Source organism: Gorilla gorilla, chromosome 3 (genome assembly GCF_029281585.2).
Source record: "Gorilla gorilla gorilla isolate KB3781 chromosome 3, NHGRI_mGorGor1-v2.1_pri, whole genome shotgun sequence".
In the NCBI taxonomy this organism is placed as follows: Eukaryota; Metazoa; Chordata; class Mammalia; order Primates; family Hominidae; genus Gorilla; species Gorilla gorilla.
The window spans coordinates 127266329-127288499 of record NC_073227.2 but is presented as its reverse complement, the minus strand read 5'-3'; the positions used below and the strand labels follow the sequence as shown (position 1 = coordinate 127288499).

The 22171-nt window shown below is 36.6% G+C and overlaps 1 protein-coding gene across 1 annotated transcript in view; it reads left to right on the top strand.

The window, feature by feature from the left end:
- Nucleotides 1-3635: 3635 nt before the first annotated feature.
- The window catches only part of LOC134758403 (titin-like), a 36196-nt gene continuing 17660 nt past the window's right edge, over nucleotides 3636-22171 (top strand). Inside the window, exon 1 of the mRNA XM_063705705.1 lies at nucleotides 3636-3742. Within this exon, the coding sequence (XP_063561775.1) occupies nucleotides 3636-3742 (107 nt within the window). The remainder of the gene's footprint in view (nucleotides 3743-22171) is intronic.

Genomic DNA, 22171 nt, shown 5'->3' with positions numbered 1-22171 from the left:
ATTACTAATTCAATTTCAGTACTTTTATCAGTGTGTCAATGGTTTGAATTTCTTCCTGACTCAGTCTTGGGAGGTAAATTTATTCACTTCTTGTAGATTTTCTAGTTTGTATGCACAGAGGTGTTTGCGATAGTCTCTGATGGTTTTTGCATTTCCGTGGAGTCAGTGGTGATGTCCCTTTTGTCATTTCTTATTATGTTTATATGGATCTTCTCTCTGTTCTTTGTCATTAATCTAGCTAGTGGTCTTAATAAGTTATTTAGTCTTAAAAAAACAATTTCTAGTTTCATTAATCTTTTGTATGGGTTTCTACATCTCAATGTCATTCAGTTCAGCTCTGATTTTGGTTATTTCTTGTCTTCTGAAAGCTTTAGGGTTGGTTTGCTCCTGTTTTTCCTGTTCCCCAAGGTGCAATACTAAGTTGTTAACATGAGATTTTTCTAACTTTTTGATGCAGGCGTTTAGCACTGTAAACTTTCCTCTTAACATTGCCTTTGCTATGTCCCAAAGATTCTGATATGGTATGTCTTTGTTCTCATTAGTTTCATAAAATTTGTTGATTTCCTTAATTTAATTGCTTTCTCAGAATTCATTCAGGAGCAGTTTGTTTAATTTCCATGTAATTGTAAGGTTTTGAGCAATCTTCTTGATATTAATTTCTATATTTATTGCACCATAGTCTGAGAATGTGTTGGTGTGATTTCTTTTTTTATTTTGTTTTTTATTTGCCAGGAACTGTTTTATGGCCAACTGTGTGGTCAGTTTTAGAGTATGTGCCATGTGCAGATGAGAAGAATGTATGTCCTGTTGGTTTTAGGTGAAGAGTTCTGTAGATGTCTGTCAGAGTTCTGTAGATGTCTTGACCATTTGGTCAAGTTTTACATTCTTGTCTCAGATATCTTTGTTAGTTTTCTGCCTCAACAATCTGTCTAATACTGTCTCTGGGGTGTTGAAGTCTCCCACAATTATTGTGTGGTTATATAAGTCTCTTCATAAGTCTCTAATAACTTGCTTTATGAATCTGGGTGCTGCTATGTTGGATGCATATATATTTAGGATAGTTCTTTTTATTGAGTTGAGCCCTTTACCATTATGTAATGTCCTTTTTTGTATTTTTAGATTGTTGCAGGTTCAAAGTCTGTTTTGTCTGAAATTGGAAGAGCAACTCCTGCTCTTTCTGTTTTCCACTTGCTTGGTAGATTTTTCTCCATTCCTTTACTTTGAGCCTACAGATGTTGTTGCATGGGAAATGAGTCTCTTGAAGACAACATACAGTTGGGTGTTGCTGCTTTATCTAATTTGCCACTCTGTGCCTTCTAATTGGGACATTTGGATTGTTTAAATTCAAAGTTAATATTGATATGTGCAGATTTGATCCTATCATTGTGTTGTTAGCTGGTTATTATGCTGACTTAATTGCATATTTGCTTTATAGTGCCAATGGTCTAAATACTTAAGTGTGTGTTTGTGGTGGCTGGTAACAGTCTTTTGTTTCCATATTTAGTACTCCCTTAAGGACCTCTTGTAAGGCAGGTCTGGTGGTAACATATTCTCTTGGCATTTGTTTGTCTGAAAAGGATCTTATTTCTCCTTCACTCATGAAGCTTAGGTATAAAATTCTTGGTTGAAGTTTCTTTTCATTAAGAATGCTGAATATGGGCCTCCAATCTCTTCTGGCTCATAAAGTTTCTGCTGAAAGGTTCACTGTTAGCCTGCTGGGGTTTCCTTTGCAGTTGACCCACCCCTTCTCTCTAGGTGCCTTTAATATTTTTTCTTTCATGTCATCGTCGAAGAATCTCATGACTATGTGTCTAGGGGACGATCATCTTATATAGTAACTCATAGGGGTTCTCTGCATTTCCTGAATTTGGATGTTGGCTTCTCTAGCGAGGTTGGGGAAATTTTCATGGATGATATCCTCAAATATGTTTCCCAAGTTGCTTGCTTTCTCTCCTTCTCCTTCAGGGATGCCAATGAGTTGTTGATTTGCTCTTTTCACATAATCTCATATTTCTTGGAGGTTTTGTTCATTCTTTTTTATTTTTTATTTTTATTTTTTGTCTGAGTTAGTCTGGAGAACCAGTCTTCAAGCTCTGAGGTTCTTTCCTCAGTTTGGTCTACTCTGCTGTTAATAATTGCAATTGTTTTATGAAATTCTTGTAGTATGTGTTTCAGCTCTATTAGATCATTTTGGTTCTTTCTTAAAATGACCATTTTGTCTTTTAGCTCCTGTATTGTTTTATTGTATTTCTTAGATTCCTTTGATTGAATTTCAGCTTTCTCCTGAATCTCAATGATCTTCATTCCTATTCATATTTTGAATTCTGTGTCTGCCATTTCAGTGATTTCAGCCTGGTTAAGAACCATTGCTGGGAACCTAGTGCAGCTGTTTGGAGGAAATAAGTCACTCTGGTTTTTTGAGTTGCCAGAGTTCTTCTGCTAGTTCTTTCTCATCTGTGTGGGTTGATGTTCTTTTATCTGTGGTATAATTTGAGTATAGTCAGTTGACTTCGTTTCTGGATGTTTTCAGAGGGACAAGGGTTTGTGCTGGGGCTTTATTTGTGGCTTAATTCTTGTCCTTGGTTTCACACGGGGTATATTTTAGGCTTTTGCTCAGCCATGTGGCTCCTCTGTATTTCCTTGCATTTGCAACCATGCTCACCCTCAGTGCTCTGAGAGTCTGGGCTCCTCTCCCACTGGAGTGCTGGCTGCAGATCTCGGCTTGGCACTCCCAAGCTGTGCACTGCAGCCCCGAGGCAAGCTCAAGTTTTATGTTCCCTCCTTAGCTTGTAGGCAACAGGGGAAGGAAACTTGGCAGTGGCTGTGACAAAGGACCTTTCACTTGTCTCTTTGGGCTCCACCCCAGAGATATGCAGAGCTGCTACCAGTCAAAGCAATCAATGCAGGGTGGTGTGGCTGCATTGTGGGTCCAAGCTGGGCGGCCCCTCCTGGTGAAAAGCAGGAGTGGCAGAGAGTTTGCAGGGGAAATAGATTGGCCTTTTTTCCTGTGGGTGGCCACGGTGTGCTGAAGGAGTGGGCAAAGCACTCAGGGTCTTTGTTTCTTCCCTAGTCCAATCGCAGCAAGGGCAGTACCACTGCAGTGGCAATGACAGAGGGCTGTCAGTTGCCTCTGGGAATTCCTTCCTGGAGAAACACAGAGCTGCTGCCAGTGGGAATGCTCAGCTGGGGATGGGACAGCTGTGCTGCAGTCCTGAGCTGGGCGCCCTGGCTGGGGCTGAGGGCTTACAGGGAAGAGCAACTGGGCTCCTTTTTTTATGGTAGCTATGGTGCGCTGGAGGTGTCAGTGAAGCAACCAGGCCCCTTTTTCCTTATCCAGCCCAAGGGCAGTAAGAGCGTACCACTGCAGCTGCAATGGCAGAGCGGCTGTCGGTTGTTTCTTCCCCAGAAAAACACAGATCTGCTACCAACTGAAGTGTTCAGGCAGAGGCAGGGGGGCCTGAGTCTAGAGGCCCTGCCCAGTGAGGAATAACAGAGGCAGGGACTCACATGGAAAACAGTCTGGCCACTTTTCCGTGAGGCCACTGCTCTGTGCTGGGTGCCTGTGTTAAAACTTAAGCTCTTCGCTCCTTCCCGGGCTTACGGGCATCAGAAGCCGGCACTGCAGAGCAGTAAAAATGGCGAACCTGTGTGCTACCTCTGGGAGCTCCATTCCAGTGAAATACGAAGACATTACTGGCCCAAGAGCTCAGCCAAGGCTGAAGTGGCCGAGAAAGGGTCCCAGGTCAGTAAGCCTTGTCTGGTGAGATGCAATAGATGTCAGGCCTGTAGTCCATCTGCTCCTCAGCCCCATGGATTTGGCCCCTGTCCTGGAGGTGTGCGAGGAAGCCTGGCCTCCCCCATTGCTGGAGCTACAGCCACTGGTGCCAGGGTGCCCAGAAGTCCAAGGCCCCCAAGACTCCATATATGCCTGAGTAGCAGCTCTGTCCAGACTCCAGGAAGCTCTCCATTTCTGTGTGGAGGCCCCGGTTGCGGGGTGGGAGGGGATAAGAGGAATCTCCTGAGCCCAGGGTTGCAAAGGTTTCTAGCATAAGTATGTGTCCCTGGGGCCTCTCACTCACTACCATTTTCCCATAGTGTGGAGCCTCTCCTTGCTGCATGCCAGTCCTGGGTGGACAGCTGTCATGCTTCACTCTTCTCTGTTCTTTTGGGTTGCATTGTTTCCTTGATGAATCCCAACATGTCCACCTGGATGATCCAGTTGTAGAGCTGGTGTTTCCTAGCCATTCTATCTCCTCTCCATGAGAGCGCTGCACACTCGCTGCTTCTCGTTAGCCATTTTGGCACTTCTCATGTTTTCTTGACAGCTGTATATTCTATTGTGAAATGTCTATTAAAACTGGCCCATTTTTTATTGGGTTGTTTACTTACTACTGAGTTTCAAGAGTTTTTTGTGTAGTCTGGATACAGGTCTTTTTCTCAGATACATGTTTTGCAAATATTTTCTTTTACTCTGTGGCTTGACTTTTTTTTTTAAGAAACGTGTCTTTAGAAGAGCAGAAATATTTAATTTTGAAGAAGTCCAATATGTTAACTTTGCCTTTAAAGATGGTGCTTTTGAAGAGGTATCTAAGAAATATTTGCCTAAATCCTAGTCACAAGTATCTTTTTATCATGTTTTCTTTTACAATTTTTATAATTTTACCTTTATGATAAGGACTAGCATCTATTTTGACATAATTTTTGTATATGTTGTGAGTTATGGGTCAAGGCTACTTTCTTAATATGAATATCCAATTTTCTCGGGGCCATTCGTTGGAGAGATTATGCTTGGTCCTTTCACTTTCCTTGGCACATTATTGAAAATAATTGATCATATATGGGGTCTATTTCTGAACTCTATTTGATTCAACTATTCTATCTGACTATCCTTTTGCCAATACCTCACTGCCTTGATTATTGTAGCTTTATGGTGGTCTTTAAGTCAGATATTGTGTCTCCTCTTTGTTCCCCTTTTTCATAATGTTTTCAGGTATTCTAGGCCCTTTGCCTTTCCATGTGTATTTTAGAATAAGCCTTTAGGTTTCTAAAATTTCTGGGATTTTTATTGGGATGACAGTGAATGTATAGATCAAATTAGGGCATATCAGTGTTTAGAAATATCATGTCTTTTACTCTGTGGGTAAGAAAGGTCCAAATGAACATAGTGCCTTTTCCACAAGCAGCATCCATGACCCTCTTTCAAGCCTACAATGCTGAGAGGAGTTTTCTTGCATTTCTGCCTATAATTTTTCTTGTGAGTGACCACTTGAAGTCTGTGGAGGAGAACCTACAAATTCATGCCAACTCTCCTTTAATCTGCAGCATCATATGCATCGTTCATCCTTGCCCAGGGATTTCACACCTGCATAGTCACCAGGGATTTAGCAATTTGTTAACCGTTTTTGCTAAATTCTTCCCATCCATTTTTATGGCAGTATTGTCTGCCTCTCATGCTCAGACATGAATTTGGGGCACCTGCTTTTCTTTAGATTAGGGGAGAATAGGAGAATAGATCACTCTGCAACCTCAGTTATTAAGAAATTGAGGACAACAATGATTTTGTAGATATTCTGGGTCTTTCTTGTCAGGGTGGAAGTGATATGTATTCCATCTTTCTACATCCTGGGTGGAAGCCAGGAGTTATTACTATAGCTTTATAAAATGTTTTAATATCTGATATTAAGTCTCCTCTCTGATATTTGTGAACTTCATTCTTCCATATAAATTCGTTTTATATAAAAGTTTGTTGGTATATTAATTGGTTATACTGTAGAATAGAATTTATGAATGACTTGGAGATAATTGACATATTTTCTAAGTTTCCCATCCATAAACATGATTTATATAAATATACATATATACATATACACACATACCATATAATATATAAATATAATATGCACATATTCAGAAGATTTTATGTCCTTTAATATATGTTTATTTATTTATTTCTACTGATGTGCAATTCATGACATAAAGTTAGTCATATTAAAGGGTACAATTTAGTGGAGTTTAGTACCTTCGCAATGTGTGCAACTGTCACCTTTATTAAGTTCCAAAACATTTTCATCATTCCAAAATAAAACCCTGTACTCAGTAAGCAGTCAGTCCCCTTCCCCACCTGGGCTAGTTCTGATAACCATCAGTCTGCTTTCTGTCTCTATGGATTTACCTATTCTGAATAGTTCATATAAATAGAATATATGAGTTCTTGTGTCTGGCCTCTTTCACTTAGTATAAAGCTTCACAGTTCATGCATAAAAGCTTTTGACTGGACAGCAAGGACAGTAAAGGAGAAAACAGGTGTATTTTTAATTTATCATTTCAATTTTCTTTAATCATTCGAGTTTTCTATCCTGGACTCTGGACGCTAAATACACCAATTACATCCCCAGCCACTGTGATAATCACAAACACTTGCACTGATATTCAAATGCCAGATAGAGATTGATATTCACTCTGGTTGAAAACGATGGTTATAGATTATGAAACTTCTTAGCATATATTGTTCAAAGTCTTCTTATGTCATTTCTTAAATCTCTGGTATTTGAGGTTACTTTCCCCTTTTACTGTATGTTTTTGCTTTGCACATTTTCTTTTTACTGTGAGTTTTGCCAAAGTTTTGATTTTTTTGTCAATCTTTTTGCTTTGATGTCATTCTTCTCTCTTATTACTTTGTTATTTTAATAATTTTTGCTTTTATGTTTATTGCATTATTCTTATTTCATAGGGTTTGCTCTGTGGTTCTTTTCCAAAAATTAAATTTTCATTACTTCAACATTTTTTGCTTTATGGCTAATTCATATAAAGCTATAACTTTGACAATTGTGCTTTAGCTCTAATAAACTTTAACTGCAATATTTTCATTTTTGTTCAGTTCTTAATGTTTTGTACTTTCCCTAAAGATTTGCTCTTTTACTTAAGGGCCTTTTTATAGTGCACTATTCAGTTTTTTTCAAACATTAGGTATTTTTTAAAGTTTATTTCAATTATTTCTAATATTATTGCTTTGTGATCAGAGAACACATTCTGTAAAATATTAATTCTTCTGAATATATTAAAGCTTCCATATGGCCTTGTCAATATTTAATTTTTGACTGTTTCTCATTTAGTTACTCAAGAAATATTTAATAAATACTTATTCTGTGTCTGGTACTCTCTTAAATACTTGGGATAAATTAAACAGACAAAATAATTTTCCTCATGGACTTTCTACTAGAAAGAATAAGATAATTTAAAATAGCCATAACAGATAAATGGAAAGTTAGATAGATATAAATACATGTGAAAAAGTAGAGTTAACATAAACTGGATTGGGATTGATAATTGGGGTAGTATTTCAATTTTAAATAGAGTGATCAAGGTAGGCTTTATAGAAAAGATGCCATCTGAGTAAACAGGAAGTGAAGGAATTAATCATTGGGATATCTGAAGGGATATGATTCCAAGGAGAAGGGCCAGCCCATGCAATGTCCTCTGGTAGAAATGTATTCACTCTTCATGGATTGTGTGGCAATGGCAACCAAATTATGGAGAGTCTTGTAGACGATTGTAAGGAGTTTGACTTTTACTTTGACTAAGATGGGAACCGTTGATGTTTTTGAAGAGAAGAGTTATGTGATTCTCACTTACATTTTAAACACTGGCTCTTGAGTGAGGACAGACTGTGGGTCAAGAATAGAAGCAAGGAGGGGATTTAGGAAACTGTAGCAATAATCAAGATAATCAGAGATGATGAATCGTATCACGTTTGTTACAGTAGAGGTGGTAAAATACGGTTGGATTGTGAACATATTTTTAAGACAGTGAAAACAGAATTTTCTGATAGAGCTGATGTAGGAAACGAGAGAAGAAAGGAAAGGAGCACAATCCACTTCCAGGCTGTGGGTAAAGTAGGTGTAAGGGTAATTATAAGTTTCAACAAGGTAAGTTTAAGACATTGACTGATAAACTAGATATACAGGTCAGGAGAAATGTGTAGGCTAGAGATATAAATAAATGTGGGAAAAACTTATAAGATTGGATGAGGTGAAAAATGTATAATTTTTATACGTTGAAAGTAAGGTTCTCCACATATCTATTTATTACATGGTATTGCTGTTTAAATTGTCTGTCTTTCCTTTCGTATATGTTCATAATTAGTATAGTTATTAGATAATAGCATGAACCCTAAAATCATAGTAACAGGGTTTTGATTCTGGATTTAACCCTTTCTTGCTATGGACAAGTTACCAAACAAATCTATGGCTCAGTTTTCTCATCTACTAAATGTGGATGATAGAAGTACCTGTATCTTTAGGTTGTTATGAGGATGGATTGTGTTATAATATGTAAAGAGTATAGAACAGCACCTGCAAGCAGTATACTCATCATTTTGTATGTGTTTATATGCATCATGAGCATTATTGTCATTTTATAACAATAATCACATTTTTCCTTAAAACTAGTTTTCATTTCAAATTCAATTTGTCTGATGATATGATTGGTACTACATATTTCTTTGTGTTTGGTATCTATTTTTCCTTCTATTTAATTTATAGTTTCCTTTGATATAACTATGTCTTACTGATAATATATTGGTAAACTTGTTTTCCATCCATTGGAGAACCTTTAGTTTTTGTTTTGATTTGTGAGTATATTACATTTAGATTTCCTAAAGTATTATGTTAGGACTTATCTATAGCATAATACTTTCTTTCATTTCTTTTTTTTGTTTGTTTGTTTCCTGTTCCAATTGTACAGATTATATTTCCTTTTTTCTGCTGATTTAAAAGCTATATATGTTTTACTTTGCTATTAGTTACACATAATTTAAAATCGAGTTTTTAAATTAATTGTTAAAACTTGTTATGATCTATGTATTCCACTGAAACAAATTCTATTTCCCTCTTTATATCAATACCCCGTTCACCAGTCATTTAGTTATTACCTTTTTAAAACTGTTTCTGTGTTATATGGGTTATCTTTCTTGCATTTTTATACTGTGTGTGTGTGCGTGTGTGTGTGTATGTGCATGTGTGTGTGTGTATATGTGTGTGTCTGTGTAGTTATTGCTTGCCACTACTTCTCACTCATGTCATACTGACCTCCTGGGTTCATTTCTCTTCATGGAGCGTGCCCACACCAAGGGTTTTCAAAATGGGTCTTTGCATGGTTACATTTCTGGTATCTTATTCCACTGATCTCATATTTAAAGGATAACAGCCAACTACAAAATTCTAGATTAGATATTCTTTCACTGTAATAATTTAAACTTTTTACTTAATACTTTTAGTGCATCTTATGTCACTTTTTGCAAGGCAATTTGATTCTTGCTCTTTTTGAGTCATCTGCTTTTACTCTTTGAAATTATTTAAAATGCTCCTTTTTATAATTTTAGTATCATATGTCTAATTATGCCTCTACTTGAAGACATAGCCCTTACTCCCATGGAATGATTCCAACTCTTAGGCTTTAGCCCTTACTCCTAAGGTGTAGCATTTATGATGTCTTAATTGAAATATAAGTAGTAGGCAGAAGGCTCATAACACTCACAAACAAAGGTAGGATTTGAACTATAATCTTTTGTACTAACAGCACACAGGTAAACTCTCTCATCAGCTTAATATCCTTATAGTTATTCCCTACTGCATTTTTTTGAAGTTTTGCCATGCACACATACATCTTAGTAAATGGCAAAAGACCTGGATAATGTCTATAAAGAATTTTAGTGTCTTTCTCTGTTGTTTTCGCCATTCCTGAATTCTCTTCCTCAAGTCTCAGTCACTTTGGCTGTACAAAACTTCAACTTCTGTCTCTTGAGCTATTGAGATCACTTCCCTCCTCTTGGGTTATATTCTTCTACCCCACAATGCAGAAATTTCCTTCAGAGTATAAGTGAGGTTAATGTGTAACTTACCTGTATGTTTCTCTTTTCTCAAGTACTGTCATCTCTCGAGTCCTCCTGAGTTGATTGCTCTCAAATGTCTTTAAATGGTTGTTTTATGTACTATGTTCAGCATTTATAGTAATCTGCAGGAGGCTTAGCTCAACATAATATAAGCCATTGGATTATGGCCAGAACTGGTCTGCATATGTTTTTATTTTAATTTATACATAACCACATCATATCCTGGAACCCTGATCAAAGCTGGACCAATTATATTCTCATGCCACCACCCCCACCTTGCTTGCTACCATTAATAGAGCATTTATCAAATGCTGTAAATGGACTCTAACATGGACATCCAGAGGTATACACGATGTCATCAAAACAATGCTTCTCTTCATTTTCTTGTCATCTTTTCCTATATGTTGACTTTATTTTCAGGCAGGCATTTTCCTATGGCAGCAAGGATGACTTCCAGCATCCACAAGATTATAATAATACTTTTAACTCATATTCCCAGTTGGAGATGGCATAAAATTCTTATATACAGCATCCATATTAATCCTAGTCTCAAATAATTCTAATTTGTACTGCTGTGGTTTTATGCTTACCTAGAAATACTTATTATTTCTACAGGAATGACTGATGGGTTAACCTTGATTGCACATCTATACCTGTGGTGAGAAAGTATTGCCAGAAATTCCCCACCCCTCCTAGAATTTCATAGTTGGGAAAGAGCAGTTCTCAAATAAAACAAGGTTGTCCTATTAACAAAATCTGCTAGGTAAGTAAAACAATAGATAAGTCACATAGAGCTATTCCCTGGAACTACTGAGATAAAACTGAAGAAGAGAATGATTCCTGCATGTATGAGTCTTAGAAACAACCTTCTATAAAATATGAACCCTAGGAGATGCTGGGGGCCATGTTATTAGACTTGTCGAGAAAGCCATTGGGCATTGTGAGAGAATGAAGCTAACAAAGGTCCAGAAATTCATGAAGTTCCATGTTCTATTGGCTCTTAAGTCTCTAGTTACATCTTTGGTTCTTTATTGCTTGGACTTTCCCTGGTTTTACTGGTCCAATAAATTCCTATTTTGCCTAAGTTATGTCACTTGCCAGCCAGAATCCTAACTAAAAATATGGCTACTGAGCACTTTAAATGTGGCTGGGACACATTGAAATGTTTTGTAACTGTGAAATACACATTGGACTTTGAAGACTTAGTATGAAAAATATAACATAAAATATCTTATTAATACATTTTAAATGATTACACATTAAAATTATGTTTTGATATATTAAATATAAAATATTAAAATGAATTATATCTTTTTAAAATAATTAAAGTGGCTATGAGAATATTCAAAATTGTATATGTAGCTTACACTATATTTTTATTGACAATGATGCTAGATGATTACTTAAGATATGTCTCTAAATATATAATTTGTAAAATCCGTATTTCTTTTTTTTATTATTATTTTACTTCAAGTTCTGGGGTACGTGTGCAGAACGTGCAGGTTTATTACATAGGTATACATGTACCATAATGGTTTGTTGCACCCATCAACCAGTAATCTACATTAGGTATTTATCCTAATGCTACACCTCCCCCAGACCCACACCCCCTGACAGGTCCTAGTGTGTGATCCCCCCTAGCCCTGTGTCCATGTGTTCTCATTGTTCAACTCCCACTTATGACTGAGAACATGTGGTATTTGGTTTTCTTTTCTTGTGTTAGTTTGCTGAGAATGATGGTTTCCAGCTTCATCTATGTCCCTGCAAAGGACATGAACTCATCCTTTTTTGTGGCTGCATAGTATTTCATGGTGTATATGTGCCACATATTATTTATCCAGTCTATCACTGATGGGCATTTGGGTTGGTTCCAAGTCTTTGCTATTGGGAACAGTGCCTCAATAAACATACATCTGCATGTGTCTTTATAGTAGAATGATTTCTAATCCTCTGGGTACATACCCAGTAATGGGATTGCTGGGTCAGATGGTATTTCTAGTTCTAGATCCTTGAGGAGTTGCCACACTGTCTTCCACAATGGTTAAACTAATTTGCACTCCCAACAGTGTAAAAGTGTTCCTATTTCTCTACATCTTCTCCAGCATCTGTTGTTTCCTGACTTTTTAATGATTGTCATTCTAACTGGCATGACATGGTATCTCACTGTGGTTTTTATTTGCATTTCTCTCATGACCAGCAATGATTAGCTTTTTTTCATGTGTTTGCTGGCTGCAAGAATGTCTTCTTTTGAGAAGTGTCTATTCATATCCTTTGCCCATTTTTTGATGGGGTTGTTTTTTTTCTTGTAAATTTGTTTATGTTCTTTGTAGATCTGGATATTAGCCCTTTGTCAGATGGATAGATTGCAAACATTTTCTCCTGTTCTGCAGGTTGCCTGTTCACTCTGATGATAGTTTATTTTGCTGTGCAAAAGCTCTTTAGTTTAATTAGATCCCATTTGCCAATTTTGGCTTTTGTTGCCATTGCTTTTGGTGTTTTAGTCATGAACTCTTTGTCCATGCCTGTGTCCCAAATAGTATTGTCTAGGTTTTCTTCCAGGGTTTTTATGGTGTTAGGTCTTAGGTTTAAGTCTTTAATCCATCTTGAGTTAATTTTTGTACATGGTGTAAGGAAGGGATCCTTTGTCAAAGATCAGATGGTTGTAGATGTGTGATGTTATTTCTCAGGTCTCTGTTCTCTTCGGTCTATATATCTGTTTTGCTACCAGTACCATGCTGTTTTGGTCACTGAAGCCTTGTAGTATAGTTCGAAGCCAGGTAGCATGATGCCTTTAGCTTTGTTCTTTTGGCATAGGATTGTCTTGGCTATGTGGGTTCTTTTTTGGGTCCATATGAAATTTAAAGTAGTTTTTTCCAATTCTATGAAGAAAGTAAGTCGTAGCTAGATGGGGATAGCATTGAATCTCTAAATTACTTTTCATGATATTCGTTCTTCCTATCCATGAGCGTGGAATGTTTTTCCATTTGTTTGTGTCCTCTCTTATTTCATTGAGAAGTGATTTGTAGTTCTCCTTGAAGAGTTCCTTCACATCCCTTGTAAGTCGTATTCCTAGGTATTTTATTCTCTTAGTAGCAATTGTGAATGGGAGTTCACTCATTATTTGGCTCTCTGTTTGTTTGTTATCGGTGTATAGGAATGCTTGTGATTTTTGCATATTGATTTTGTATCCTGAGACTTTGCTGAAGTTGTTTACCAGCTTAAGGATATTTTGAGCTGAGATGATGGGGTTTTCTAAATATAAAATCATGTCATCTGCGAACAGAGAAAATTTGACTTCCTGTCTTCCTACTTGAATACCTTTTATTTCTTTCTCTTGCCTGATTGCCCTGGCCAGAACTTCCAATGCTATGTTGAATAGGAGTGGTGAGAGAGGGCATCCTTGTCTTGTGCTGGTTTTCAAAGGGAATGCTTCCATTTTTGCCCATTCAGTATGATATTGGCTATGAGTTTGTCATATTCAAAAGCTAGCAGAAGACAAGAAATAACTAAGATCAGAGCAGTACTGAAGGAGATAGACACATGAAAAATCCTTCAAAAAATCAATGAATCCAGGACCTGATTTTTTGAAAAGATCAACAAAATAGATAGACCACTAGAAAGACTAATAAAGAAGAAAAGAGAGAAGAATCAAATAGATGCAATAAAAATGATAAAGGAGATATCACCGCCGATCCCACAGAAATACAAACTACCCTCAGAAAATACTATAAACACCTCTACACAAATAAACTAGAAAATCTAGAAGAAATGGATACATTCTGGGCACATACACCCTCCCAAGACTAAACCAGGAAGAAGTGGAATCCCTGAATAGACCGAAAAAAGTTCTGAAATTGAGGCAGTGATTAATAGCCTACCAACCAAAAGAAACCCAGGACCACGCGGATTCACAGCCAAATTCTACCAGAGGTACAAAGAGGATCTGGTACCATTCATTCTGAAACTATTCCAACAATAGAAAAAGATGGAATCTCCCCTAACTCATTTTATGAGGCCAGCATTATCCTGATACCGAAACCTGGCAGAGATACATCAAAAAAAGAAAATTTCAGGCCAATATCCCTATTGAACACTGATGCAAAAACCCTCAATAAAATACTGGCAAAACAAATCCAGCAGCACATCAAAAAGCTTATCCACCATGATCAAGTCGGCTTCACCCCTGGGATGCAAGGCTGGTTCAACATAAGCAAATCAAGAAATATAATCCATCACATAAACAGAACCAATGACAAAAACCACACGATCATCTCAATAGATGCAGAAAAGGCCTTCAACAAATTCAACAGCCTTTCATGCTAAAAACTCTCAATAAATTAGTTATTGATGGAACGTAAAATTCATATTTCTAACCTGCAATGCACTTAAAGAGTTCAATAGAATTGTTTAAGACTTCAATTCTAAATGATGAATATTAAAAAATAGTAGGCATAGGGCAATAGGGGAGGAGATATGTAGTATTTGACCAACAACATTGTTTCTAACTTTGAGAATGACATGTGCTTCAATCTATTTGTCAGTGACAGTCTTTAGCACATTCTTCCCCAAAATATGGCAACTTAGCATTTGAGAAAACGTCAGAAGCAGGAAGGTCACTTCTATCTTCCCCTTGCCTTTTTTCATGAAGAGGCCATTAAATAATTCTCTGACCTTTCTCTAAAGTAAGTCATAAAATCTTCATTTCAGAGCTATACTCCCTATACCTGGAAGAAATAAATGTCCTTATTCCTGAAGACACAGAGCACAGAAAAGAATCTGAACAAACAGATCTTGCTTTGCTCCACCCAGTTTGTTACCATTAGGTTATTCCCCTTTGTCCTCCAAATATACTTCTGCACAACTGTCCTTGCTTCTGAAGACCCCTATGTCACATAAAACTTACAGTAAGTAAATTTGAATGCTTTTATTTTGTTAATCTGTCTTATTTTATAGGTGTCTCAGCCATAAAACACCTTGTGATGAATGAGAAGTATTTTCTCCCCTGCACCAGAAAAGTAGTAATAACTGTTATTTGCAATCATTTCACTAACACTGGTAAAAGAAACATAATAAATATACTAGAAAAGTTTAAGGCACAAGTCAGTCATTCCTTCTCATTTAAAGAATGTTTTCTGAAACTTCAGATGGGAAACGGTGCTAACATGGGAGAGAAATGGAAATGAGCCAATTAAAAGTTTCTTGTCGCTGAATGTTCTCCAGCTTTGCGACATCCTATTAATTTCACCCAGCACAACCATGGTGTAAGCCAGGTACATCAGCCCTCACCCGCACTGCTGGGCTCTTGAGTAAGCAACCTGAGGAGCATGTGAGGAATGCACACTTTGGCATGTTCTGCAGAGTGAATGTAGGCCACTGATCATAGCACTTATTTCTAACATCTATAGTCATAGCTCTTACAATTGAAGCAGTCTTTAATTGCCATTTTTCCTGTGGAAAATCACAATTATGGAGATTAAAAACAAAATTAGTTATTATCTGTGACAGTATAATGTAGTAGCTGATTATGAGGCTTGGAATTAGACAATCCTGAATTTCAATCATTCTTTTACCACATTGTCTATGTAATCATGGATTTATTACTTCTCTAAAATACAGTTTTCTCTCTGGCAAAATGTGGAGGATAAAAATGGTATCTACCTCAAAAGATTGTAGAAAGAAATTAAAAAAATCAAGTGCCTGGCATTTACTGAATAAATAACAAATATTATTATTTATAATATGGCCATGGAGAAAAAATAATTGTTACCTCAAAATAAGTTTTACTTTTTATAAAAGTTAAATATTACGTTAAACACATAAGAAATTAAAATCAACCAAAATCTTACAATATAAAACTTATAGTATAATACAAAATTTACAGATGTAATAAACAGTCTGAAAATAAAAACCGATTACAAAATGAATATTTTTAGGATGCATTTGTCATTACTGACATGTTCCATAAGCTATATTTCAGTAAATGTTATCATTATAAAAGTTACCGTGAGTTACACTATTTAATACATCTTACAAGGACTCTAGAAAAAGAAGAAAACAGGATTAAAAAGTGTTATGTAAGTAATTATGTAGTACTATATATAGTTTTATCATTGATTACATCATGCCTTTGTGGTTTGACCACCAAGACGCAATTTACAGTCAATACCTCTATATTCCAGTAAAAACTTGGTTATGCTCTAGCCATTGAACAATCAGTTCATTTCTTCCTTTATTATTTTCTCATCATTTTATTCTTGCTATACTTTCACTTCAAGGACAAAGATTTTATTGAATACAATCTTCTCTTAAAGTACAGATTTGAGTTAATTTCAAAGCATTTCTCAAAAATGTGGAGAATCCATATATTACATTTTAATTGATACATTATACTTTTGTGGACTAAGCAGGGTAGATTTTAATTGTAGACTAAGCATGGTAGAGTTTAATTGTGGACTAAGCATGGTACATTTTCATTGGTCATGAAGTGAGGTAGGCAAGCTATTCTAGGGAATTTGCTGGCTCTATTTGCAGAAAGAATTCCAACTTTCATTTTAATATACATTTTAACAATTAGTACGATACATGCTAAAACATAGGTAGTTTAAAATGTTCTCAAATACAACTACTGCTTTATTAATATAGAGCACATATAATCTCTCTGTGATCATTTTTGTAGTTTTAAAAATTCAATTGTTTTTATTTTTTAATCTGCTCAATAAGTGACAAACCAACACGTCACTGGTTTTAGTCTGCAAGACGTGTTTGTTCTGTCATTTGAGTATAAAACATTTTATTTTAGAAAGTGAAAATTGACCCAGGAAGTGTCCATATTCGCTCCCCTCTAAGTTGACCATCCCAAGATCTAGTCTTCTGAGGTGATAGAAAGGAGACTAGAATTCCATTTGTCTCTGTGGCAGATATTCTTTCTTGCCCAAATTCCTGCCCTTTAATGCCATTACCACCCGATACTTGAGTATTCTTTTCCAGTTGCAGGCAAATACTTGAAAAGTGTTCAGGCTCATGGAAGTTCTTGAATCTGGATTGATGTATTTCATCAGTTCTATACATATTTAATATTTATGGGTAATTACCCAAGAAACCAGTATCTGTGATTTTCTATTATGATTTGAGGGTAAGGAGTGAAAGGAAGACTTATTTTTCCATATTACCATTTTCAATAGTTGTAATTCACCATGGACTTAACTATCACCATTTTTGACCATTTAACAATTACATGAAATTTGTACTGACTTTAGAAGATGGGCAATATTTAAAAATTTAGTGAGAAAAGAAGATAAAATACTTTCTCATGTTGTGTAGGTGATAAAATCTATCATTTTGGTTAAATTTTATATGTGTATATGCAAAGTAATAACATTAAATAGAGAGATTATAAAAATTATAACCCGATTTAGTGTTCAATTATAGTTTTTGTATTTTGACAGGTAAAGAATATTCACTACTTGAAGATATCTCACAGAGAATGAACATATGTTGGTTGATATTTTATGTAAAAAATTGAATACCAAATTTATAAACATTTCTTTCAAAAAAACAGAAATTAACTTTTTGTACTTTCTTACATCTCTTATATGTGCCAGGCACGGATGATTGGATGGGGCATTTTCTTTTTAAATAAAAAGTTCAATTATAACCAAATTTCTCATTTGGTAATAATAAAATAAATTTTAAAATCGTATAAACATATTTAAATTTAGCAAGTTTATAAGACCTGAAAATATGTAGAATCATTACATATACGGATATCAATGGTGCTCATTCTGAAATAGAATAAAAAATATTTATGGCTCTTTCCCTTCCTTTTCTCATTCCCCTTCCCATTCTGTTTCCCTTCTCTTACTTTGCCCTTCCCCATTTTCCCTTTCTCCTTCTAAATAATTAAGTCTACAGCCATTAGGTGAGGCTGACCAAGGTAGGTGTTGGCACTGGGAAAATGGAGTGAGTCATGGGGACCTAGATTGGTGCTCAAGCAGGGTGAGAAGGGCTTCGGCACAGAAGGGCTCTCAAGCCCAAGAAGGGTAAAGAGGATATCCATGCATTGGAGCACCCCATTGTAGGATATGAATCTAGGCAGGATTAATAGGGTGATATGGCCTAATGAAGAGTGTCAGAGTCTAAATGTGGATAGAAAAGCTTTCCAGAGCTGGGTGTCAAAGTCAAAAGTGTGTGAGGATATCATCTATCCAAAGGAAAAGCTCACTACTGGGAAAAGAGCAAACAAGAGGGCCTAGCATGGATTGTTGGAGCTTGAGTGTGATAAAAAGCTGCCCATGCACATCAGCCACCTGGCATAGCATGCCTGGAAACAAGCAGGATAAGGAGAACATCCCTGTGAAAAATGACCTGATGAGAAGTGCCAGAGTCCAACTGTGGTTAAGAGGGCATCCATGTGGGGGAAGAGGGGTGAGCATCCTAACTTAAGGATTTAAATTTCAAGCAGGTAAAGCAAATGTCTATGCTGGTAAAAGGGTGGTGGGGAGGCAAAGAAGGATGATGTGGGGGAGGCAGCATAGAGATTTTGGAAGAATATCGGAACCTGAGTGACATTAGGACACTGTCTGCAAAGGGGAAGGAGCAGTGGCAGTGGGAGATTAGTTACATACATAAGTATTGATCAAATATGTAAATATCTTATGGATAACGAAATCTTGTATTTTCACTGTTGGATAATGATATCTGGTATTTTCACTGTAAAATGATAAAGCCAGAATGATTCTTGCTATGTTAGACTGGAACTGGCGGTATCAGTGTAAACTCACAGTCTCCAACATACATTGATGGATGCAGAAGTATAACCAAAAATAAATATGAGTATGTACAAGTGGCATATATATATATATACATATATATATTTTTTCTTATCCTTGTCCATAGAAAGGGCCTGGGAATAGTGGCATTCTAAAAGTGAGCACCCATTTTGGTTTCTAAAAACCATTTTCCACTCTGAAGAATCAAGGGTCTTTGAAGAAAACAGCAGATTCCATAGTTAGATAAGAGAAAGTATAATATGAGCCTTGAACATCTCATTATGCCAAAAAGGAAGGAGATAAACAAAAAATGGTGGGCATGTGTCTAAAAGACACAGAAACCTGATTGAAGGGGCTCACACTAGCCAAATCTAGAACAATATGAAAGCACACATTAACAGTAAAGAATAGGAAACCATGAGTCAATATTAATGTAAATAAATAAATATAAATAGTAAATAAATGGACAGCTTGATTAGCATATCAGTTTTCTATTGTTGTATCACAATTTCTCCAATTTAGGGCCTTGCCAGCCTGCTGTCCAGCTGTCAGCAGAACAGTGGTCTCATCAGAGGCTCGCCTGTGGGAAGATCTGCTTCCAAGCTCCCTCAGGTTGTTGGCAGAATTTATTTCCTTGCAGCAGAAGGGCTGAGGGTTTTGGTTTCCAGCTAAAAGTTACCCTCAACTCATAGAGGCTATCTCTAGTTCTTTCTGTGGGAGCTTTACAAACATTGCCACTTATTTCATATCAGCTTTCTTCTTCAAAGCCAGAAACAGAGACCCTTCCTGCTGGAAGAAGGAGTCTTATATAACATAATGTAATACTTACAAGAATGACATCCTATCACTTTTGCCTTATAAAGTTACATAATCAATTATAAAGTAATGTTCATCACCTTTGCTATATTCTTTTGGTGAGAAAAAAGCAAGTCATACATCCTTCCTATTTTCAAGGTGAGATTATACACGCTCTAAATTCGGGAAGGAGGGGATTCTTGAGGTCCCATTAGGGTTTACCACTACAGTTTGCCCTCTAACTCCCAGTGATTTGCATTCCTTTCATATGCAAATGGGCATTTTCATATATTATTAGCAGAATTATAAATCATTAAATACTCTCTAGAGGAAAATTTGACTGTAGACCCATTTTACATTACTTTTTCTTCAGGGAAACTTAGATTAAGGCAACAATTAGGGATATGCAGAAAAATTTAGCTATGATGGATGATCTCTGTTTTGTATAATAGCAAAAAATTGGAAAATTAAACTTCCACACAGGTTGGGAGAAATGTTTAGTTTTTAAATGAATTGCCACAAAGCCCTCAAAAATATCATAGAAGTAGTGTTAGTCTGTTCTCACACGGCGATAAAGAATTACCTGAGACTGGGTAATTTATGAAGAAAAGAGGTTTAATTGACTCACAGTTCCACAGGGTTAACAGGAAGCATGGCTGGGGAGGCCTCAGGAAATTTACAATCATAGCAGAAGGTGAAGGAGAAGCAAGCATGTCTACCACAGTGGAGCAGGAGAGGGAGAGGGGTGGAGAGAGAGAGAGAGAGAGCGTGCAAAGTGGGGAAGTGCCACAATTATAAACCATCATATTTCATGAGAACTCACTCACTATCATGAGAACAGCAAGGGGAAAGCGGCCCCCATGATCCAATCAACTCCCACCAGGTCCCTCCCCCAACACTGGGGATTACAATTAAACATGAGATTTGGGTGGGCACACACAGCCAAAGCATATCAGAAGCATTTGTGTTTATATAGCTAAATGTGCAAAATACTGTTTTAAAAACTATGTTACTATACAGTATTTATGGTACTCAGATTTTTGTGAAACCTATACCACATCCACATGCATAGATGGCAAACTGAGAAATATATACTCCAGGATATTAAAAAGTCATTTATTTTTGCTTTATTTTTATTCTTTTCTTTTATATATATTTTCTGATATTAAAAAAGCATAGTTTAATTTTAGCATTTAAAAAATTAAAATTTAAAGTTTAAAAATTCAACATCTACAATAATGTAAAAATGATTAATTCATCAAAGGATAACAAATTTAGCTAATGAGAGAGAACATTTACACAACAAAAATTAATCCTAACTTATTGACATGAATAACATTTTGAATCAGTTACAGTGCACTTTATCCTTTTATAAATGTTCAGGAATTAGGAATATTCCCCAAACATTTACCCAGTTTGACACAATGTAGGTAAGAAACATTCATGAACTATATCCACAACAATGTTTAAATGTGCATATTGCATTAAATTCTTACTTTCTCTACTTCACAAATTCAATTACTTCTGTTCCTTTTCCTCTCACCAAATTATATATTTATTAACTTTGTATTCAATTCACCTAAATTATCTTAATGGGGTCAGAAATCCAGTGCCTGGAATTTCCTTATGAAGTAAAATAATTTGTTTCCCTTTTGTTCCTCTATACTTAAAAACTCTTCTCTATGGGGGCAAGGCATAGTAGAACAAAAGGCAGCAGACAGCATCTGCACAATTAAAGGTCCCTGTCTGACAACTCTGAAGTGGGCAGTGATTCTCTCAGCATGGCGTTCGAGCTCTGAGAACGGACAGACTGCCTCCTCAAGCGGGTCCGTGACCCCCGTGTAGCCTGACTGGGAAACACCACCCCGTAGGGGCCAACAGACACCTCAAACAGGCGGGTGGCCCTCTAGGATGAAGCTTCCAGAGGAAGGATCAGGCAGCAATATTTGCTGTTCTGCAGCCTCCACTGGTGATACTCAGGAAATAGGGTCTGGAGTGGACCTCCAGCAAACTCCAACAGACCTGCAGCTGAGGGACCTGACTGTTACAAGGAAAACTAACAACCTGAAAGGAATAGCATCAACATCAACAAAAAGGACATCCACACCAAAACCCCATCTGTAGGTCACCAACATCGAAGACCAAAGGTAGATAAGACCACAAAGATGGGGAGAAACCAGAGCAGAAAAGCTGAAAATTCAAAAAAACAGAGTGCCTCTTCTCCTCCAAAGGATCACAGCTCCTCACCAGCAAGGGAACAAAACTAGATGGAGAATGAGTTTGATGAGTTGACAGAAGTAGGCTTCAGAAGGTTGGTAATAACAAACTTCTCCGAGCTAAAGGAGTATGTTCTAACCCACTGCAAGGAAGCTTAAAATCTTGAAAAAAGGTTAGACGAATGGCTATCTAGAATAAACAGTGTAGAGAAGACCTTAGGAGCTGAAAACCACAGCATGAGAATTTTGTAATGCATTCAAAAGCTTCAATAGCCAATTCGATCAAGTGGAAGAAAGGGTATAAGTGATTGAAGATCAAATTAATGAAACAAAGCAAGAAGACAAGATTAGAGAAAAATCAGTGAAAAGAAATGAACAAATCCTTCAATAAATATGGGATTATGTGAAAAGAGCAAACCTACATTTGACTGGTGTACCAGAAAGTGACAGAGAGAATGGAACCAAGTTAGAAAACACTCTTCAGGATATTATTCAGGAGAACT